This window comes from Tasmannia lanceolata, unplaced genomic scaffold, assembly GCF_043159265.1.
Source record: "Tasmannia lanceolata isolate RefF3 unplaced genomic scaffold, GAP_Taslan_0.1 ptg000018l, whole genome shotgun sequence".
In the NCBI taxonomy this organism is placed as follows: domain Eukaryota; kingdom Viridiplantae; phylum Streptophyta; class Magnoliopsida; order Canellales; family Winteraceae; genus Tasmannia; species Tasmannia lanceolata.
The window spans coordinates 71,202,149-71,222,226 of record NW_027518695.1 but is presented as its reverse complement, the minus strand read 5'-3'; the positions used below and the strand labels follow the sequence as shown (position 1 = coordinate 71,222,226).

The following is a 20,078-nucleotide window of genomic DNA, read 5'->3' as shown; positions in this document are numbered from 1 at the left end:
AAATCAGATGTAAAGGATAACTCGAGGACTTCAACCAGACAACCACAATGTTGAAGAGGGTTGATCGTTGATCAATGATATGGACATGATGACTGAGAATTTGTTCACGCTGCTTAATGTACGCATTTTTCGATCAAGTGGAGGATATATTCAAGGTTTGATCAGGGAAGTAGATACTATAATCTGGTGTGCATGCGGCTTTGATGAGCGAGTGTGAAGATTAATTTTTGAAGTTGATCATCCTCGGCCTAGGGGAAATTGAAGGGATTTTTCATGTTGACATTTGTCCTGAATTTGATGGGGTTTATCAGAATGTTCAACTTGGTGGGGTTTATCAGAATATGCCGTATGAAAAAATGGGTTATATTGGAATTTTCTGTTTAAAAACTGGGGTTTATCAGAATGTTCGACTTTATGTGGGAGATTAGTATGATAGGGTGGTCCGTCCCCTGATCAATGAAATTTATCAAGGATGGGAGTGGGAACCTCAATTCCCGGGTTCTCAAATCCGAAACGGGAATCTTCTCGAATCCCCAAAAACTGGGAATCCCGGTTCGGATTCGCCGGAAACCCGATTCCCACTTTTGGGAATCGCGGTTTATGATTCCTTCCCGCTTCTGACCATCCTGGGAAGCCTTCGATTCCCGCTTTCGATTCCTGCTCTGGCAACCTTGAAATTTATTTACCATTTCAAAACAAAAAAAAATTAGTATGATAGGGTGAAGTTATGAAACCCGATTTGTTCCTTCATTGATTGCCAACATTAACAACTTCTTTGATGTGGGAGATTAGTCAACTTGTTGTGGGAGATTAGTATGATAAGGTGAAGTTATGAAACCGGATTTGTTGCTTCATTGATTGCCAACAGTAACAACTTCTTTGCTCGGAAGTATTTGCAGAGGCATGAAAGGTGCAATTGGTGACTACCAAATTAAAGGGACTCACCCTACTGGGCAAAATAGATAGTGAGAAGTGAATATTGGATTGAGAAGAGGAACTATAGCACATGGGAGGAGATGGGTAAGTTGAAGTTTTTTACGGTTAACTTGCACACCTTTCACAAAGTTCAAGATCTCGGACAAAAGCATGAGGCTGATGAGGAACATACTAAGAACTTTGAGTTAACAACTCATACTAACAACTTGGAATCCAATGTCTTGACAAAACAATATAGTGTTTGCCTCAGTTTCAGGATGAGATAGCTACTATTCGTTTGTGGACTATAGACAAACCCCGTCAAGTTGCTTTACTGATTAAGGATGAATTAAGGATGAATTGAGCAGACTGTATGATAATCAGAAGTTCCATATTTGAAGCCAACAGATTTACCAAATTAAAAATAAATTAAAATGAAGAACCTATAGATCAACTGTGTAAGGATGGCATTGATCTTAAACGCTTCAAGCATGGAGCAAGAAGATGCTTGGCGTGTATGATTGTTCACTAAGGTGTGGAAACTTGGTTGTCTAGAAAGAAATTATGACGTTGAAGCAAAACAACAAAATCCTATGGCATGTGTCTTTCCTAGCCATCATCTGGGTTCTATGGAAAGAAAGGAACGCTAGAGCATTCAAAGGGATTTCTCGGAACCTGGATTTTCTATTCATTAGAGTTATTGCCCTCACGATATCTTGGGTAAAGATCTTACCTTCTTTTAGATTTGTTTCGGCTTATGATCTTTGGGAAGGGTGGAGAGTTATTTGTGGATTGACGAGCCACAGACTCAAAATATCCCAAGCGTGGTCCTCTTCGTCGCCGGACTTTGTGAAATTTAACTTTTATGTTTCTAGCTTTGGTAACCCGGGTCCGACAGGTATTGGTGGTGTTTTAAGAAATTCCCTTGGAGAGGTGATGTGGGCCTTTGCTGGTCCCATCGGAATTGCAGATGCATCGGAGGCGGAAATAAAAGCGGCTCATTAAGGATTGAAGCTATTAGCCAGAGATTGGGTGGAAAATGTGATAGTAGGAGGAGACTATGAATGTCATTAGGTGGCTTAATAAAATCCAAAAAACCTCCTTGCTGGTTTGATTCTCTTTTTGACGAGATGTTTGATTGGATGGCTCGCTTCTATGTTCGTCGCCCCGCTAATCATGTGGCCGATCGTCTTGTGAGAGGAGTTTCTAAGGACGCTTTTGCTCTCTATGATTCCCTCCCCCCTTAAATCCCGTGTTTTTGCTTTTGTATTTGTATTCTCTTTTGTTTCTCTCTGTACCTTGACCACCTCGGTCATTTATCAATTCTCTTTTGTTTCTCACAGCTGTGAGGCCAGCCATGCTATATGGCTCATAATGTTGGGCAACTAAGAAGCAGCATGTGCATAAGATGAGTGTAGCAGAGATGCGAATGCTTGGATGGATGTGCGGCCACACAAGGTTAGATAGAATTAAAAATGAAGACATCCGTAAAAAGGTAGGTGTTGCACCAATTGAGGAGAAGAAGAGAGAGCACAACTTAATATGGTTTGGGCATATGCAACGTAGGCCTTTGGATGCTCCAGTGAGAAGAAGTTACTCGTGCAAAGTTGATGGAGTAAAAAGTGGTAGGTGCAGATAAAAAACAACTTGGGTAGAAAAAGTGTGGAAATACTTGATAGGAGAGAATGGAAGAAAATGATCCATGTAGACAAACCCAACTAGTGTCAGGATTAGACTTCGTTAATTTGAGCCGGGTAGATTCTTTCACCTTCATGAAAATTTTCTAAAGGATTCATTAGCGGACCCCGACTAGTTTGGGACAAAGGCTTAGTTGAGTTGAGTTGAGTATGGTTATCATTTAAAAAAAAAATATTATGATGCTGACGAAGATGGGGAGGAAAATGAGATGTAGTGGAAGTGCAATTGTTATGATTATTGACATATAAGTGATGCGGGATCTTTCTCAATCAGCACTATATTATGAATTTTAGGTTGGGGTTTTGTCTAGGGAAAGAGTTAGAGGATGACTAATAATGAAATAAATAGGGCTTTGGGTTTGATGGAGGATTTATATAGCTAGTGGAAGGGATTTAATTAGGTTAATTTGAAAAGAAAAAAACAATGTGGGTTTGTAGAAAAACTAAAGAAGAATGATAGAGAAACCTAGGCAATCACACCTAGGGTTTTCCTAAGCACTCACACTTAGGAGACGGCAATCATACCCTCAATGAAGAGCTCAACACTGAAAATTCTAGAATTCATTCATTGCCTCGAAATGATCATTACAATTGTTTTTAGACTCCATAACTTGGTGATCAAGTAAACTTGAAGGCCAAGTAAACTTGGTGATCAAGTAAACTTGGAGGCCAAGTAACTACAATTGTCTTGGACTCTTTACCTACTAGATTCAATAAAGCCGGTTCAAATCAACATAAAAAGCCCACAAACAAAAAACCCACTGATCTAGCCCACAACCACCGGCCTTAAACAAAAAATGACTAGAATACCCCTAATAATAAACTCAACACTAGCAACAGGACTCAAAATCACTTTGACTCTTTAAGCAAGGTCTGATTGGGAATCTTGCCAAATAACTATATTGGCCTTCGAATTAGGCGCGCCCCTTCTCTTGTAATATTTTCCAAATTTCCCTTGCATGGTGCTTGCATCATCTCTCCCCTGCTTGGAAAAACTCAACTCTGGCGAGTTGAAAAAGTGGTATCTCTCATAAAGATCACGAGCCAATTGTTGAAATTCCTCATTAGAAATCCACATGCAGTCCGACCACGGCCTATTCTTCCGCTTCACCAAATACTTTTGGTACCCACCGCTTCGAGTTGAAACAATGTTGGTGTCCACAATATCCTCAATCTCATCATGAACATTAGAAGCTGGAGGAAGACGAGCAGTAGTGAGGTCGCTAGAAGCATCAAAATGTCCAGGGTAAGGAGTAAGATCTTCAATATTGAAGATATTACGAATACCCATGCTGTCCGGCAAGTCCAAAACATAGGCATTAGAGTTTATCTTCTTTAGAATCTTATAAGGACCAACACTTCGATATTGAAGCTTCTTATACTCGCTGGTCAGAAAGCGTTTGGGTCGTATACGCACCATAACTTGATCCCCAACTTCAAACTCAGCATGTCGACAATGTAAGTCTGCTTGGCTCTTGTATCTAGCATTGCTTGAAGCAATTTTGTGGCGCACATCAGCATGGATGGCTCGAATATGCTCTGCAAACGCGTTTGCTTCTGCACTAGGACGAGCTGAAAGGGGTAGAGGAACCAAATCAATTGGTTTCCTTGGTTGCAAACCCAAAACAATCTCAAAGGGGCTACGATCAGTAGATCTGTTAATTGAGCTAGTGTATTCAAACTCAGCCATCGGTAAAATCAAATCCCATGTAGTAATCTTGTCTTCCACCAAGCAACGAAGTAGATTTCCAAGACTTCTATTAACAACTTCGGTCTGCCCATCAGTTTGAGGATGAAAAGCAGCTGAAAATTTTAGCTGAGTATTCAATAAATGCCACAAAGTCCGCCAAAAGTAGCTATTGAACTTCACATCTCTGTCTGACACAATAGTTTTCGGCAATCCATGGAGTCGCACCACTTCTTTAAAGAACAATTTTGCCACATGTACGGCATCTGTGGTCTTTGAGCAAGGAATAAAATGTGCCATCTTTGAAAAACGATCCACAACAACTAAGATAGAATCGTATCCCCGAACGGTCTTTGGCAATCCTAGGACAAAGTCCATACTTAGGTCTTGCCATGGCTCATGAGGAATCGGAAGTGGTGTATAAAGGCCCGTGTTCTTCTTCCTTCCCTTTAACAATTGACATGCACGACATTGGGACACCAATTTAGCAACATCATGCTTGAGACTAGGCCAATAAAATCTTTCCTCAATCATGGCAATCGTCTTGTCTCGTTCGAAGTGACCTCTCCCATGCAATTCCCATACAACTTGGTCACGCACAGAAGTAGAGGGTAAACAAAGATGATGTGCCTTGAATAGATAGCCATTTTGTAAAGAAAAGTCAGTATGAACCCGCTGTCTAGCTAGCAAATCATCATAGATAATGCAAAAATCCTTGCATGAAGGGTACTTATTCTTCAATTGCTCAAATCCTACATCCTTTACGGTCATGGTAGTAAGCACGTACAACACTCGGCTAAGAGCGTCGACTGCTTTGTTCTCGACGCCAGCCTTGTGCTTAATGACAAATGTATAAGCTTGAAGGAATTCAACCCATTTCCTTAATTTTTTCTGATTGTTGATATGCTTCAAAGTTTCATGATCAGAATATAGCACAAAGTCCTTAGAGATAAGATAATGCCGCCAATAACGTAAGGCTTGTACTACCGCATAAAACTCCTTGTCATACGTAGAATATTTTTGTTTGGCGTCATTAAGCTTCTCACTGAAGAATGCAATTGGATGGCCTTCCTGACTGAGTACACCACCAATACCAACGTGTGAAGCATCACAAGCCACTTCAAAAACTTTGGTAAAATCTGGTAATTGTAGTACTGGTGCCTCTGTCATTCGCTTCTTTACCTCTTCAAAAGCTTTGGAAGCTCCTCGTGTCCCTGTGAACTGGCCCTTCTTCATGCAATCAATTATTGGAGCCATAACAGTGCTGAAACTACGAATAAATCTCGAATAGAAAGTTGCTAACCCGTGGAAACTCCGCACCTCATGCAATGTGGTAGGTGTAGGCCAGTTGACAATGGCTTCAATTTTCTCTGGATCTGCTTCCACACCCCTAGCAGACACAATAAATCCCAAAAACACAACATGAGAACTCATGAAGGAACACTTCTTCATATTAATATAGAGTTTCTCTTGCCGGAGAACCCTCAGCACTTGTTGCAAATGGAAGTGATGTTCCTCCTTAGTCTTGCTATAGATCAATATATCATCAAAGTACACAACCAAGAAATGACCAATAAAAGGCTGTAGTACCTGCGCCATCCCTCGCATGAAGGTACTTGGTGCATTGCATAGGCCGAAAGGCATAACTAGCCACTCGTAGAGTCCATCCTTGGTCTTGAAAGCCGTCTTCCATTCATCTCCGGGGCGAATACGGATTTGGTGATAACCACTCTTGAGATCCAGCTTCGAAAAGATGGTAGCTCCAGCCATCATGTCCAGCATATCATCGAGCCGCGGAATAGGAAAGCGATGCTTGATGGTGATCTTGTTGATAGAACAACTGTCCACGCGCATGCGCCAACTCCCATCCTTCTTTGGGGTCAATAACGCTGGCACAACACACGGACTCAAGCTTTCTCTAATGAATCCTTTTGACAAAAGCTTATCCACTTGCCTCTTCAACTCGGCATGTTCCATAGGATTCATTCGATAAGCTGGCAAGTTCGGCAGTTGTGCACTTGGAACTAAATCGATTGATTGCTGGACATCACGCGTAGGTGGCAAGGCATCAGGCAAGTCATCAGGAGCAACATCAGAGAAATCTTGTAGAAGCTTTGCCACTACTTTAGGCACATCTGAAGGCTGATAAGCTGTTGGTTTTTCAACTTCTTTGGCCACAACAACATACATAACTCCCATACTCTTGCTTTCACGTTCAAACTTCTTCCTGGTAAGCAATTGGAGTGCTTTCTTCCAATGGGCAGCTTGCTGTATGGACGTTCTGTGTAGTTTCCTTGAATTTCTTGAGCTCTTCTGTGCTCTTGGGGAATAGGGTGATGTCCTCATCATTGCACATAAAATGGTAAGTATTCTCTTTCCCACAATGGTACACACCACTATCATAGAACTAGGGTCGGCCCAATAATATGTGTGTAACATTCATGGGGACCACATCACACCAAACATAATCCTTATATTGACCCGAAGAAATGGAAACTAAGCAACGTTGGTTTACTGGTATGGTGGTGTTGTCGATCCAAGCAACATGATATGGTTGTGTCTCACCACCATTGCGAGGGAAGTGTCTATGTCTGAATCTGCTTAGTCATCAGCGTTGTACACTGCGCCTTCTTCATTCGCCTCATTCTCGGCTTCTTCTTGTTGACTAGGCTCTTCCACATGTTCTTTCCCCAGATGTAGGTTGGATTTGGTTGGACAATGGTACGCCATGTGTCCTTTGCCTCCGCACCTAAAGCAAAAGTCTTTTCCATTGTGCTTCTTCGTTACGTCAACCATGGGTGCCTTTCCTTTAGGATCAATGGGCCTTCTATTAGTTTGAGAAGGTGCTGCCCTAAAGGTTTGGTTGCCTTCATTAATCCTTTTTGTGGCCGTCTCCCCAGCTTGGGAAGAAAATTTCTTCATAGTTGGCACTCACAAGTACTCCTCCATGTCTAAGGCCACCTGGAAAGCCTGCTCCACGTTGTATAGTGGTTTTCGGAGCAATTCTCTCCTTATATAAGATCTCAGACCAGATTTGAATCTAGCCAAGGTATGACGAGGATCTTCAACAATTTGACTTCGGGTGTTGAGTTCGTCGAACCTTTGCATATATTCTGCCACGGACATGCTTCCTTGCTTAAGATTGACAAGCTGCTCACATATTCGGTCTTGATAATTGGGTGGCATGTACTTTTCTCGAAGTTTTGCCTTCATCTCTTGCCAAGTACGAATGGGTGGTTGTCCTAACCTTCTTATGTCGCCTTCGACACCCATCCACCACACTTTTGTTAGACTTACGAGCTTCATCTTAGTAAAACAAACTCGCCTCTCATCTGACATATAGTTCCAATCGGCAAAGATTGTTGGATCGAGTCTCCCGTCAAAGTCTTTCACATCCACCTTCTCCTTCTTTGTGATATCTCCCGCCATATCTTGAGGTTCATAATAGTCTCTCTCAAGCAACACCCTTGTCCAATCCATCAAGGGGGGTTGGGGCTCTTGTTGAGGTCTGTCAATCCCCACTCCTCGCCTTGGAGTGAGATTAATTGGCTGATCTACATGCTGTCCACCTCGTTCAACAGCTCTCTCATCATTGGCTTCGCCTACACTTGATTCTCCATCAAGGTTGGCTGCAGAGTTAACCTGTGGTTTGAGTAACCCTTGATTCTAGGACTCCCATACGAGTGTTTAAGCCATCCATTTGCTCCACAAGCCTCAGCTACAACTCATCTCGTTGATGATCAATCAATCTCCCTTTGTAGGTTCTTCCCGTACGAGTAGACATAGTGCTGACCTGCTCTGATACCAAAATGATGTAGGATCTTTCTCAATCAGCAAAAAGCACCACAAACCTCCACGGAATTGAGTGATTGCCGTTGAGCCATTTTATCACATTGATTGAGTCTCCTTCAATTTCCACATTTTCCATTTCTACATTCATAAGAAGCTTGATACCATGGTAAATGGCCCTTACTTCTGCCTCATTGGCATCCACTATCCTAATCGGACCTGAAAAGGCCCAAATGACATTTCCTTGGTCATCTCTTAAAACTCCCCCAATTCCAGATGGGCCCGGATTTCCCATACTAGAACCATCGAAGTTGAGTTTCAAGAATCCTTGAGCGGGTGACTCCCAAGATTGGGTTATTCTAGGCTCAGTCCTTACACCCTCACATATCACTCTCCATTCATGCCACAAATCATAAGCAGACACAAATGCAAAACTTGGAATGGTTCTAACCCAAGATATTGTGAGGGCTATCATTTTGTTATATAGGAATAGAGGTCTTTTTGAGAATCCTTTAAACACCCTAGCATTTCTTTCTTTCCAAAGAATCCATATCATTGCAAGGAATGATACATCCCACAATACGGTAACTATACTCGGACATGATACTTTTGTTAAAAGTCATTAGTAGGGATATTATTTGACCTACTTTTGGATAAACATAATTGTATTCTTTCATGTTGTTAATAAAGGAATCAACTTTAGACGACTCCATACGATATCTTCTCTAATCTTCTTCATCTTATTTCTCGGTATTATATTTTATGTAATTTCAAAGCGGGACAAAATCAAGATCATCATCATTGGGCCATTCTTCTCTTTCTCATCTTTCAAAAAGGTATTTCTTTCTTCCTCTTCACTCTTAATGAAAATCCGAGACCCAGCTGATCCCTTCCGCTCTTGCGTACCTCATCAATTCATAATTTCTCCTCTAATATGCCCGTCTTATAGCATCTTTTCTTTTTTCTAAAAAGAAGTGAAGAAATCTCTTCTCCTATCCACCCAAGGCTCACCTTTTGTTCCCTATGGTTGCCTCCTCATCCACTTCTTTTCCTTCTTTCTTTCTCTCGCGAACATAAAAGTCTCGTTTAAGTGTGCTTTATGTCAGCAAGCCACTTTAAGTTCTCTATTTTGTGTCTGATGCACCCTATCATCCTCTACTTAAAATTTAGGTGCATTTTAGTACCATTTGAGAAATTTACAGCAAACACTCTTCTCCTTCAAAAGTCAGAAAAATTTTCAAATCTCAAATTTGTTCATGTGATTCCACCTCTCTATTCAACCCTGTTGACCCTTTCCACTCTATTTTGCTCCCCCTTTCCTTTTATATAATCTGTTTCCCTAGTCTTTCTTCATTCCATAACATTACTCTTTTTATCTCCACTGTCCTCTTTTCCCTTCCTTGGTGCATCCTCATCATATTCATTCCTTCCTCATCCTATCTTTGGTCGCCTTGGAGGTTTAGTGTTACCTTCTAGTGAACTTGTGAAGATTGAAGGGAATGATGGTGATATTCAGATATTGGAGGTTGGAGCATTTCCCGAAATATGATACTTTGTATCCAAGGATCAATTGATTGTAATGTGGATTAACTCTTTACTCGTTCTCCCAAGGCATTTTTGTGGGTTTTTTATGGCTTTTGTTAGGTATTTTTTGGTTTTACAAGTCTCTTTTATGTTACGTTAGGCCTCTTTAGAAGTTTAGATGAAGTGTTAGGATTACATCACTATACTATTAACTAGGATATTTGAGTGATATAAACAAAATAGCGGTCTTTTGATCTGTTTGGCAGCTTGTCGCATTGAATAAATAAAAGTTGCATCTTCCTGAGAGGATTCTCTGAGTCTGAGATCTGATCATGTAATGTCCCAATCTCAAATAGCGTGATGCTGTTTCTCAATATCCAGAAATCTACAAGGAAGTTCCTTCATATTTTGCTTGGAATTTATTTTATTATATACAAGAATTATTCTAGGATTATTCTGAATATTCACAACTATTGAATGCTGTTTATTTGTGGAGGGTTTTAATTGGAGAGATTTTTTTCTGGATAGGTAAGCTGGGGTTTGATGGGGACCCCTACCATTTTATTAGATAAAGAGAAAGATATTACACTCGTGGGTACAAGATGCCATCCTTGATTGCGTGCATCCATAGGGATTAGGCCTGCCGTAAAATGGGGTGGGGATACCCTATGTCATAAAAAAAAAAAGACACCATCCTTAACTCGGAAAACATGTGAGAGGGAGATCCAAATTTGGGTTAGACGAATACAGAACACTGGACCTAAGAGTTCAAACTGCTCAATGCTCTTGAGTTACATAATCGACTAGCTTGATGGGAGCATGTTGGGATCCTTGGGAGCGTCTTAGCCAATTCTTCTTTGGAACCTTCTGCCATGGTTCATGGGAGGGTGACTCCGCATCTTCTATCATTACCTTGCCCTTTTCCTGTAATTCTATGTGCGGTACATTTGATTCTTCCAATTCTGGGCCCTCTCCTTTACTGCCCTCTTGCTCAACTAGGATCAATGTGACTAGATGACGTTTATCCACGCATGATACTTTCTTCTTTCGAGCTTTTTGGATTGTCTTCACTATCTGAGGAGTATTTCGATGAGTGATTTTTTTTCTGCCCATGATTCCTCATTTTCAGAGGTGCCTTCTTCACTACTTGTTGTGAATTCTTCATCTGATGGGTGGATGCATTCTATGTTTAATTCTTCTTGGTGCGTCTGTGCAAGGGTGGCAAAACTATTCTTCATGGAGTTACTACTTTCTGAGGGGGAGTTTTTTCTATCTTGGGTGCTGGCCTTGCAAGGTTGGTTTAATTCTAGAGGTTCCTCATCAGATTGAATTATCTCCTCTTGAATTTGCTCGTCATCCTCATTAGGGAATTCTTCAAGTAATTTGAAGCTATTGGTTAAGGGGATTTTTCTTTCTTCTCTGTTTTCCATGCCGGGGCATTCAATGTCTTCTTCTTGGAGGTGTTCCTTTGCTGCAGTAGGATGTTTATTTAATTATGTTGTTGGCTCTTTGCCATGCCTTAAAAACTCTCCATTCTTTCTTGATGGGTTTTCCCTGATTTCTAGATTCTGGGAGCCAAGTCCCACCAAGGAAGCAGGAATCGTTACTTCGACTAGGGAATCACGATTCCCCAATTCACGATTTGAAATCAAGAATCTTTGCGATTCCCCAAAAATTGGGAATCGTGGGAAACGTGATTCCCACTCTATGGGAATCACGATTCCACTTTGGGAAACACGTTTCCTATCTACCCTCCTTGTCTCTTGGCAGTGTTCTTCTCTTCCTCTTCTTTGTATTTAAATGTAAAGTCATTTCAGTATTTACTTAAGATTTACATGTAAATAAGGGAATACCCCACATTTGAATCTATTAAAAATAGTTTCAAGACCCAAATGTAAAAGGATAAAAAGTCAACTTTTCAGTTCTAGTACAAAATTCGAAAAAACGGGTCGGTCAAAACCTTAACTTCCAAACAATGGGGTATTTATCCAATTTTAATAATTCATAAATTCTATCATGTCCAAACATTATTAAATCTCAAAATTTCGGTAAAAAAAATCTCATAATTTGGTTTCTAATTTTTCTACAGGCACTAGTCAACGCACTGGTCAACACGGGCATTTCAGCTGATAGTTATTTTCCTTCAAGTAAATGTTGGATCTTTTAATAAAAGGTGTTTTTTTAATATTTGGTTGGTTCATTTAATTAGGGAAATATTATCATCACTACTGTATTTTGATGAGGGCGCTCCTCACTTTATTAAAAGTACGGTATGGCCCGCACCATAGGATGATCCAAACCGTCCATTAGATGGGCCACAGCCTAAATTGGTTGTGCCCCAAAAATCATTTCCATAGGTTGATCCCAACCCTTCGATCCTAACCCTCTATAGATCAGAGGATTGGGATCAACCTATGGAAATGATTTTTGGGGCACAACCTATTTAGGCTGTGGCCCATCTAATGGACGGTCTGGATCATCCTATGGTGCGGGCCATACCGTACTTTTAATAAAGTGAGGAGTGCCCTCATCAAAATACAGTAGTGCTGATAACATTTCCCTATAATTATTTCTTATATTTTTTTAGTAATTTTTTAAAATATTTAACTATTAAAAAAAATTCTCCGACCTTTCATGCTTCCCGCTTCCCACCTTCCTGAGTGCCTTTGCTTCCCGCTCTGGCAACCTTGAGTTGCACCCTTCGGAAGGTGGGTTAAGTTCTTATATAGCGTGCAAGCTGATGGCTTCGATTCATATTGCACAACTGAGAGTGAGTCCCTGTGGGAATTAAATAAGATTGTGTCTGGGGGGGGGGGGGGGGTGGGGGCGTGTTTCCCAGCAGTTACTTCGACACAAACTCGGGCAAAACTTAGTCTGGATGTCTCTACAGTGAGGGAGTCCATATACAGAGGTCTGCCTATTGTACTAGCTATTTTGCGGTTTCGGTGAGGACTGAAACACATACCTAAACCAAAATTTAAAACCATCCTCTTAGGGCAACAAAGTAAGGTCTTCTACCAATTAAATATCCGACCAGGCAGTTTGCCCATCTCTCCTTTGCAGCTTTGAACTCTTCTTCTTCAAAGATCACCACTGCTTGATCATCATCCGAGGGTTGGGGTTCCATATATTCCAGTTTTCGGACTGTTGGTTCACTTGGTGGTCAGAGAACAGGTTGCTCCATTTCCATTTTGTGTTTTCTTGCTGCTCAAACTCCTGGTTCAAAGGATATTTTCAGGATGAGAGGGGGGTATAGCTTTACATCTCGAGCATCTTTCTGAAAGTCGAAAACTAGATACCTGTCCTTTTTGGGGTGTTGGTAGTCAGGGTTTTCTTTGCCTTCTATTTTACCTTGTCTGTTGAAACTTACCGTTTTGTGAGTAGCTCCCTTCCTGCTTAGAATTTCAAGCCTTAGCTAGGTGGGAATTTCTGCCTGTATCTGGTGGCATGGGAGTGCCCATATCTGGGTAGGAAAACTCAAAATACGACGAGGTATGCTTGGAAATGGGTTAGGAGACAAGTAAATGCTCAGCATTTATGATGAAGCTAGGGGAAATGATGCAGTGGGAGGAAGAATGTAGAAAACTGGGAAGAAGCAGAGCCCTAATGGTAATAACCCCTTTGTTAGAGAAGGTTTTCTTCGGTTTCGGTGGAAACCCTAGCCCTAGATCGACATCAACGAGTTCGTGATTGAAGATTTTGAACCGGATTCAGGTTCGTCGTTTGCGCGGGAGAAATCTACATAGCAGAACCCCAATTGTAATAACCCCTTTGTTAGAGAAGGTTTTCTTCGGTTTCGTCGGAAACCCTAACCCTAGATCGACATCAACGAGTTCGCGATCGAAGATTTTGAACCGGATTCAGGTTCATTGTTTGCGCGAGAGAAATCTACCTTACCTCTTATCTTCTCCTCAGCAAATACACGAAAATGGTTCGTCGTTTGCGTGAGAGAAATCTACCTGACCTCTACCTTCTCCTTAACAATTTTCAATGCTAGGAGAAACTGACAGATGCCTCTGGCCCGACTAGAATTCCACCTTCTGACTGGTTAATTGGAGAGATTGGTTGAAAAGCGAAGACTTTGATTTATATTGATAGTGTAATTGCTGTTTTTTTCCCAATATTAGTTAGCGTCCTTGCAAACTGAATATAGGGAAAGAACCCTCAACCTCCTCTTCTCCTGAGGGTTGCATGGTGTACTTGAGTTTGGAGAGCTAGCAGAGAAATATCCACATTCTTAACTGTTTGGATGTAAAATTATATATATCCTCAATTATTAAAAACTCTAAAAAGCTATATACAGTATCTAAAATTTATGATTTAAAACAAAACTGTATTACCGGGCTGTTTGGCAAATTTTAACAAATCGTGAATGAATTATTTTAAGTCTTGTGTCTTTTTGATTGTTTTATAATTCCCTAGTTTAAAAAATACATAACACAACATAGGTTCCATAAGATGAACAGTCAGATTAGCCAAAGTTGGTGCCCACTATGTAGTAGCCATGGTTTTAAATTTCGGCCGAAACATTTCATTTTGGCCGAAACATTTCATTTCGGCCGAACATTTCATTTCGGCCGAAATATTTCGGTTTCGGCACAAACCGAAACGAAATTCACACGAAGTCGTTTCTTTACAAGATTTCACCGAAATCTTACTGAAATTTCACCGAAATTCTTTTTTTACTTTTTTTTTTTTTTTTATTTATTTATAAATTTCCACCGAAATTTTAAAAATGTACACCGAAATGTTATAATTTCCACCGAAATAGCTGAAATTTCAACCGAATTCGCCGAAATTGACACCAAAATTTTAGACATTTTGGTCGAAATTAAAAAAATAAACGAAATCACAATCATATTTTTACATGGTTTCGGCCTGAAATCGAAACATTTTGGTTTCTCGGTTTCGGTGGTGGCCGAAACTGACATCGAAACCGAAATTTAAAACCTTGGTAGTAGCGGTGTGCTTTATTGTATTACAAAGGGGGCTACTCAAGCATCCCTATTCCTCAAAAATTCCTGCTTTGTATCGTTAAGTGATTCAATTCGTGATTTTAAAGGGAAACGATATCCACATTCCCCTGTTTTGATAATGACTCTCTCCACATTGATGTCATTTTAATGCTTGATGCCTTAAAGGCCAACAAAAACTAACTTCATAATCCTCCACTATCTCCATGATTAGGTTGGGTGGATCACAGCTGAAATTGAAAAATGAAAGAGAAATTGAAGGACCTCTCCATCTCTTAGCACGTGAATGAAGGTAGAATTTAATGAAAGCAATTAAATTCAAACCTTATCAGGTTGCACACTCTAATTGTCGAATGTATGATCTTTTAAATGAGGGGCCAAATGGTAACATATCTGCACACTAGAAGACATTTAAAGTATAGAGTTTAATGGAGTCTGTTAAACTCAGAACGTGGTACTTGATTGAGCCCGTATATAACCTTATTGAATCTGCAGACATAATCTCTTTTATTTGCTGCCTGTTACTACTCAGGATGTTCCATATACACTTCATTCAGACACTTGGCTAGGAATGAATTTGTAACATCTAATTACAATAGAGAACATCTAAAAGTGTTAGCCAAGGCCATGACCAGTCAAATTGCGTTACTCTTCACCTGTAGATTAAACATTTGATTATAGTCAATTTGATTTTGCTAGTTATATTCTTTTGCAACAAGGCAGACTTTATAGCACCTGTCTATTGTACCATTGAGTTTTCGTTTCAACTTATGAAACAACATACATCCAACAATATTCTTACCTAATGGTCCGAGGACAATTCCCAAGTGTTATAGCCACCCATGTCATCTTCCATCCATGAGTGAAGCTGATTCCCAAATGTTTGTCACCCTTGTTATCAGGGAGATGACAGTTGTAGAACATCCCATGGGGTTGAAGAATCCTGGGTTTAATTTATGGAGGAGAGAACATCAGTAGAGGTACTGTGAGGTAGAGAACTAGCTGGAGGGGGGATCCATGAGTGTATCTCCCTTAAGCTCATGTCCAGCACTTAGAAGATCATAAAAACAGCCATTATCAAAGGTGACATGAAGTGAGATTAGTTTTTTCATAGAAATTGGGAATAACATTTGTATCCCCTGTGCTTGTCATTCTGACCAATGAAAATACATATCACAATTGTGGGGAGAGTGCTTCTTTTGCTGAGTTGATGGCACAGGAACGTAAGAATACAACTCCATGACTGGAGGAATGAGTAATTTGGATGTCCTCCAATGAGGGCATGAAATGGCGTTCGTTCACCAAGGGTGGATGGCGTAAACCTGATGATAATGATGTGAGATGTGTTGTGAAGAGCCTCAGTTCATAAGCAGGCAAAATGACTTTATTTGTTCTTATTACATGCTTAACCCAAATCATTTGGTGGCATTCGCACTGGTGCCTTGAAGGTGTCACTTGGTTCTTGCCAGACGTTCCCTTTGAAGTTTCACATCATGGCTATTCTTAGGATTATGGTATGGCACCTCATTGTGGGTTGAAAATGAAAATTACTTGCATGCAACACAGAGGGGTAATCATTAACATGCTGGATGAGGGTGATTGTGGGATAAATTTCCAGCTCTCACGCCACCTAGTCATAGCTATTGTATTTGGCATGACCTGTATACAGGATTGCAAGAAATAGAGATCATGTGTGTGGGACACAATATCCTTATTTTGGGCACGTACTTCCCTATATTACGATTCTTAGACACGATTCAAGAAGTTCTTTTAAATGCGTGGAGAAGAGGTTTGGCAGTAGCCGCAAAGTAGCAACAATAATCTTATTTCTAAGTGTGTATGAACTAGTGGCAAGCACCCATGCAATTCTAGACAGAGAGATGAAAACAACCTAGCTGCTGCAATAAAAGGCTGAATAGTTATGAATTGGCGGAAAGGCTTGGGTTCAGGTAGCAACAATAATCTTATATTCTGCTCTAATTGCTAGTTATTTTGCGTACTATTATTTTTCCCTAGGATCTTGTTTACTTATCATTCTTTACATTATGTACTTTCTTCCATATAATAGTTGCTCTTTTGCACCGTTATTTTTATTTATTGGTGGGGTTTGATCTGGTTTGATGGAAATATAATATTCGATACATCAATAAATCAAATAAATCCATGAAGAATAATAAAAATTGATGCCCCGCAAAAAACAAGGGGCTGATTAATGTGCACGTTCTTTTAATCTAGCCTACTTTCAGATTACTACTGTTGGCCTCATGTTGGAGCATATGGGTTTAAAGTTGGCATGACTGATCATCATCAAGTTGACTACGTAGATTTCAATTTGGTGATAAACAGATCACATTTGCTAGATTTTGGTTGCTAAAAGAGGACGGTTGTTAATTACTGCAAATCGGAGAATATTTACAGTTATCCTTTAACTTCTGGGACAATTTTGTAATTTTAGTTTATTTATTTGCATGGAAATTCACATGGGGGGGTTGTCAGGCCTAGGGTTTTATATGTAAGAGAATGAAAAAAAGAGAAAAGCTACTCTTTTCTTTTCTATTGAGACCATTAAGGTTTGCCCTATTTCTCTTCCTCATCTAACTGATCTTCTTGAATCCATTATTTGCTGTAATTTTCTCCTCCTCCTTTGATGCTACTTTAAAGGGAGATGATTGTTTCACCCCCCCTCTCTCTCCCGGTAGGATTATGCACGCCCCCTTTTAAAGTGAATTGTGGCAGACTTCAACGCTTTTTGATATCAAATCACGTTACAAGGGGGGCGCATAATCCTACCCCGCGGGGGGGGGGGGGGGGGGTGGAGGGGGTGGTGAAAAAAATCATCTCCCTGCTTTAAATTATGATTTAACTTTCTCTACATGCTGCTTTGTATTCTTGGGGCAGAGCAAAGTGGGTGGTGGCACTGATGACATGAGTTCTAATTAACATATTATGTAAAAGTTTGTACTATTCCACATTCTTGACAATATTGCAATTTAATTTTTTGTATTCTTGCATTTTTGTATCTTTTCCCTTCTTTAGTTAGCTTAACATCTAGAAACAAAACACCAAAAAGCTTGACAAGTAACTGTTTGACTATGTATTGGTGCATGTTGTATTCATATTTATTTTCTGTTCTTCAGGAATTTTCTCCAGGGTCTAATGGGCGAATTGCAACCATGGGTGTATATGTACGTGATTTGCTTCTTGGACAGGTCAGTAGTCTTTTATTTCTTGCATGCTACTATCTCATGGAAAATTGCTTGCCAGTTCCATATGCCCGTCTTTCAAACTTTCTTTAAATCGTTAGTGCTCACTCATATCTACTTAACCTTGATTGATTGCTATTGTGTTCCTTCATCGTACTAATTATCTATATGAGAAAAATCTACCTTGAAGTTAATTTTTTGTTGGGGTAGTTGAAGCTGATCATTTTTGGTGCATGATTTATTTGTTGGTGTGAGATATTGAGCTTGGATTGCCCAATGGAGGTTTCTAAGAACGGAGAACACATCTCTATCTTCAACAACTCAAATTTAAGGTTTGTAATGTTGATCTTGAAACGAAGCAAAGTATGCCACCAAAGATGGTCTGCACTATAATGATTGAGTGTGATCCTTTCGTAGAAATAAGTTAACAATTGTCTAAATTATCATTAGCTGCTTATTTTACTCCTGTCTTGACCCGTGACTCTTTCATTCCTTTATGGATGCTTTGTTTGCATGTTCATGTTCAAGTGGAGACCCCTTGCATTTATTTTGCAATACCTGGAATTGGTATTGCTAATGAATTCTGCTAAGCCTTTTCAATATCAATTTGCAAAGGTATCATCGTCGAGATGGCGGTCTAATGGTTTAATTGATAAAATCTTGTTAGGGATCTAAAGTCCCGTACTGATACCTTTGAAATGTTGTTGAACTAACTTTGGATATGTACCTTTGATAGGAATTTGGATAGTATTTTGAAAATTTGGAATTTGGATAGTTGGTACTCCTCTCTTTATTAAACACTCTTTTGTTGGTTGTTGATAGCTTCTTTGGAATTAACAACATTTAACAAAATAATTAATTGTAAAATAAGCCAAGGAGTGCCATTTTTTAATCAAGGGACTGTGGGTGCCAATTCCCATTTTTACTCTATCGTGTTTGTGTTTGTAAGTTTTCAATAAGTGTGCATGATATGCTATTGTTTATCAGCATTTGTACTCATATTAACATGTCGACTCATGGTGCCAGTTGATCCAAAGTAATAGGTATTAGGTCTTATATTTTTGTTTAGGGCAGTGGTTCCGACTTATATAGCTCGACCCTATCATCTGTAGTGCATACTATATAATTAACTTTTAAGGACTACATATTGCGTAATATATAATTAAATGCTAACTATATGTGTGTATGGACACCAAAAACAGCTATGTTAAATGGTATTGACGCTTCAAATAAGGCATTTGTCTCTAATCGTAAGTGCTTAATACCATCTCTCTCTCTCTCTCTCTTTCAAATCATACACACACAGATAATACACACATGTATATATGTATGAGGAAATTATATTCATTCCCTTGTTTTGATATTGGTATCCCTCTCCACTTGTTTTTATTGACTGTTTCATTTTCCAACTACTTATCATTTGCCAGTCATATTTCCAACAAGTTAGCTTCTGCCAATCATTTTTCCAACAAGCTATCATTTAAATTTAAAATAAAGGGATGCCAAGATCAAGGCAATGGAGTGTGACTAACATCTCCATATATAGGGGCACAATGTGTTACTTTTCTATTTAGTTATTCTTAGTTCTACATGTCATATATGTTTGCTCAACCAAGACTCACCACTAGATGGACGCCACTAGAGATGGCTGGAAATTTTCTACGTGATTCTTAGTTATACATGTCATATCTGTATGCTCAACCAAGACCAACCACTTGGACCACACTAGCGATGGCTGTAATTTTTCTAAGTGATTTTTATTTACACGCCATATCTGTATGCTCAACCATGACTCCCCACTAGATGGACCATACTAGGGAAGGCTCAGAGTTCGAAAATCTTGTTTGTTGGTCATTTATCGGAGGGATAGCATTATCTTTTGCGAGTTTTCCACGCCATGAGCCATCTATGATGAGATCCACACTTTAGTGGGTTGATCAAATGTGTGCCACAATTATAGATAAGAAGCACACAATAGAGATGTGATTTGGTCACTACTAAAGAATACATATCTACAATATATGGCAGCAAACACTCATTCCTGATCAGTTTAAACCATAGTAGCTGGAAACTCCTTGGGCAAGTGGGACGTTTCCCCTAAAACACGTTTCGGAAAGGTGGGAAACTCGTTTCCGAAATGTATAAGGAACTTATATGAAAAACGTGAGAAACATATGGAAAACCTTTAGAAAACTTATGTGAAACGTGTGGGAAATATTTGTGAACCTTACGAAAATCATTTTTTTTTTTAAAACACAATAAAATTGTGGAATAGATATTAAAAAGGAAA

At 39.7% G+C, this 20,078-nt stretch overlaps 1 protein-coding gene across 3 annotated transcripts in view; it reads left to right on the top strand.

Moving 5' to 3' along the window:
- Positions 1-20,078, top strand: part of ATSRL1 (PRP38 family protein) — a 61,702-nt gene that overhangs the window by 20,365 nt on the left and 21,259 nt on the right. For all 3 annotated transcript variants that reach the window (XM_077358899.1, XM_077358901.1, XM_077358900.1), the window contains one exon: positions 17,723-17,794. In XM_077358899.1, the coding sequence (XP_077215014.1) occupies positions 17,723-17,794 (72 nt within the window). The remainder of the gene's footprint in view (positions 1-17,722; positions 17,795-20,078) is intronic.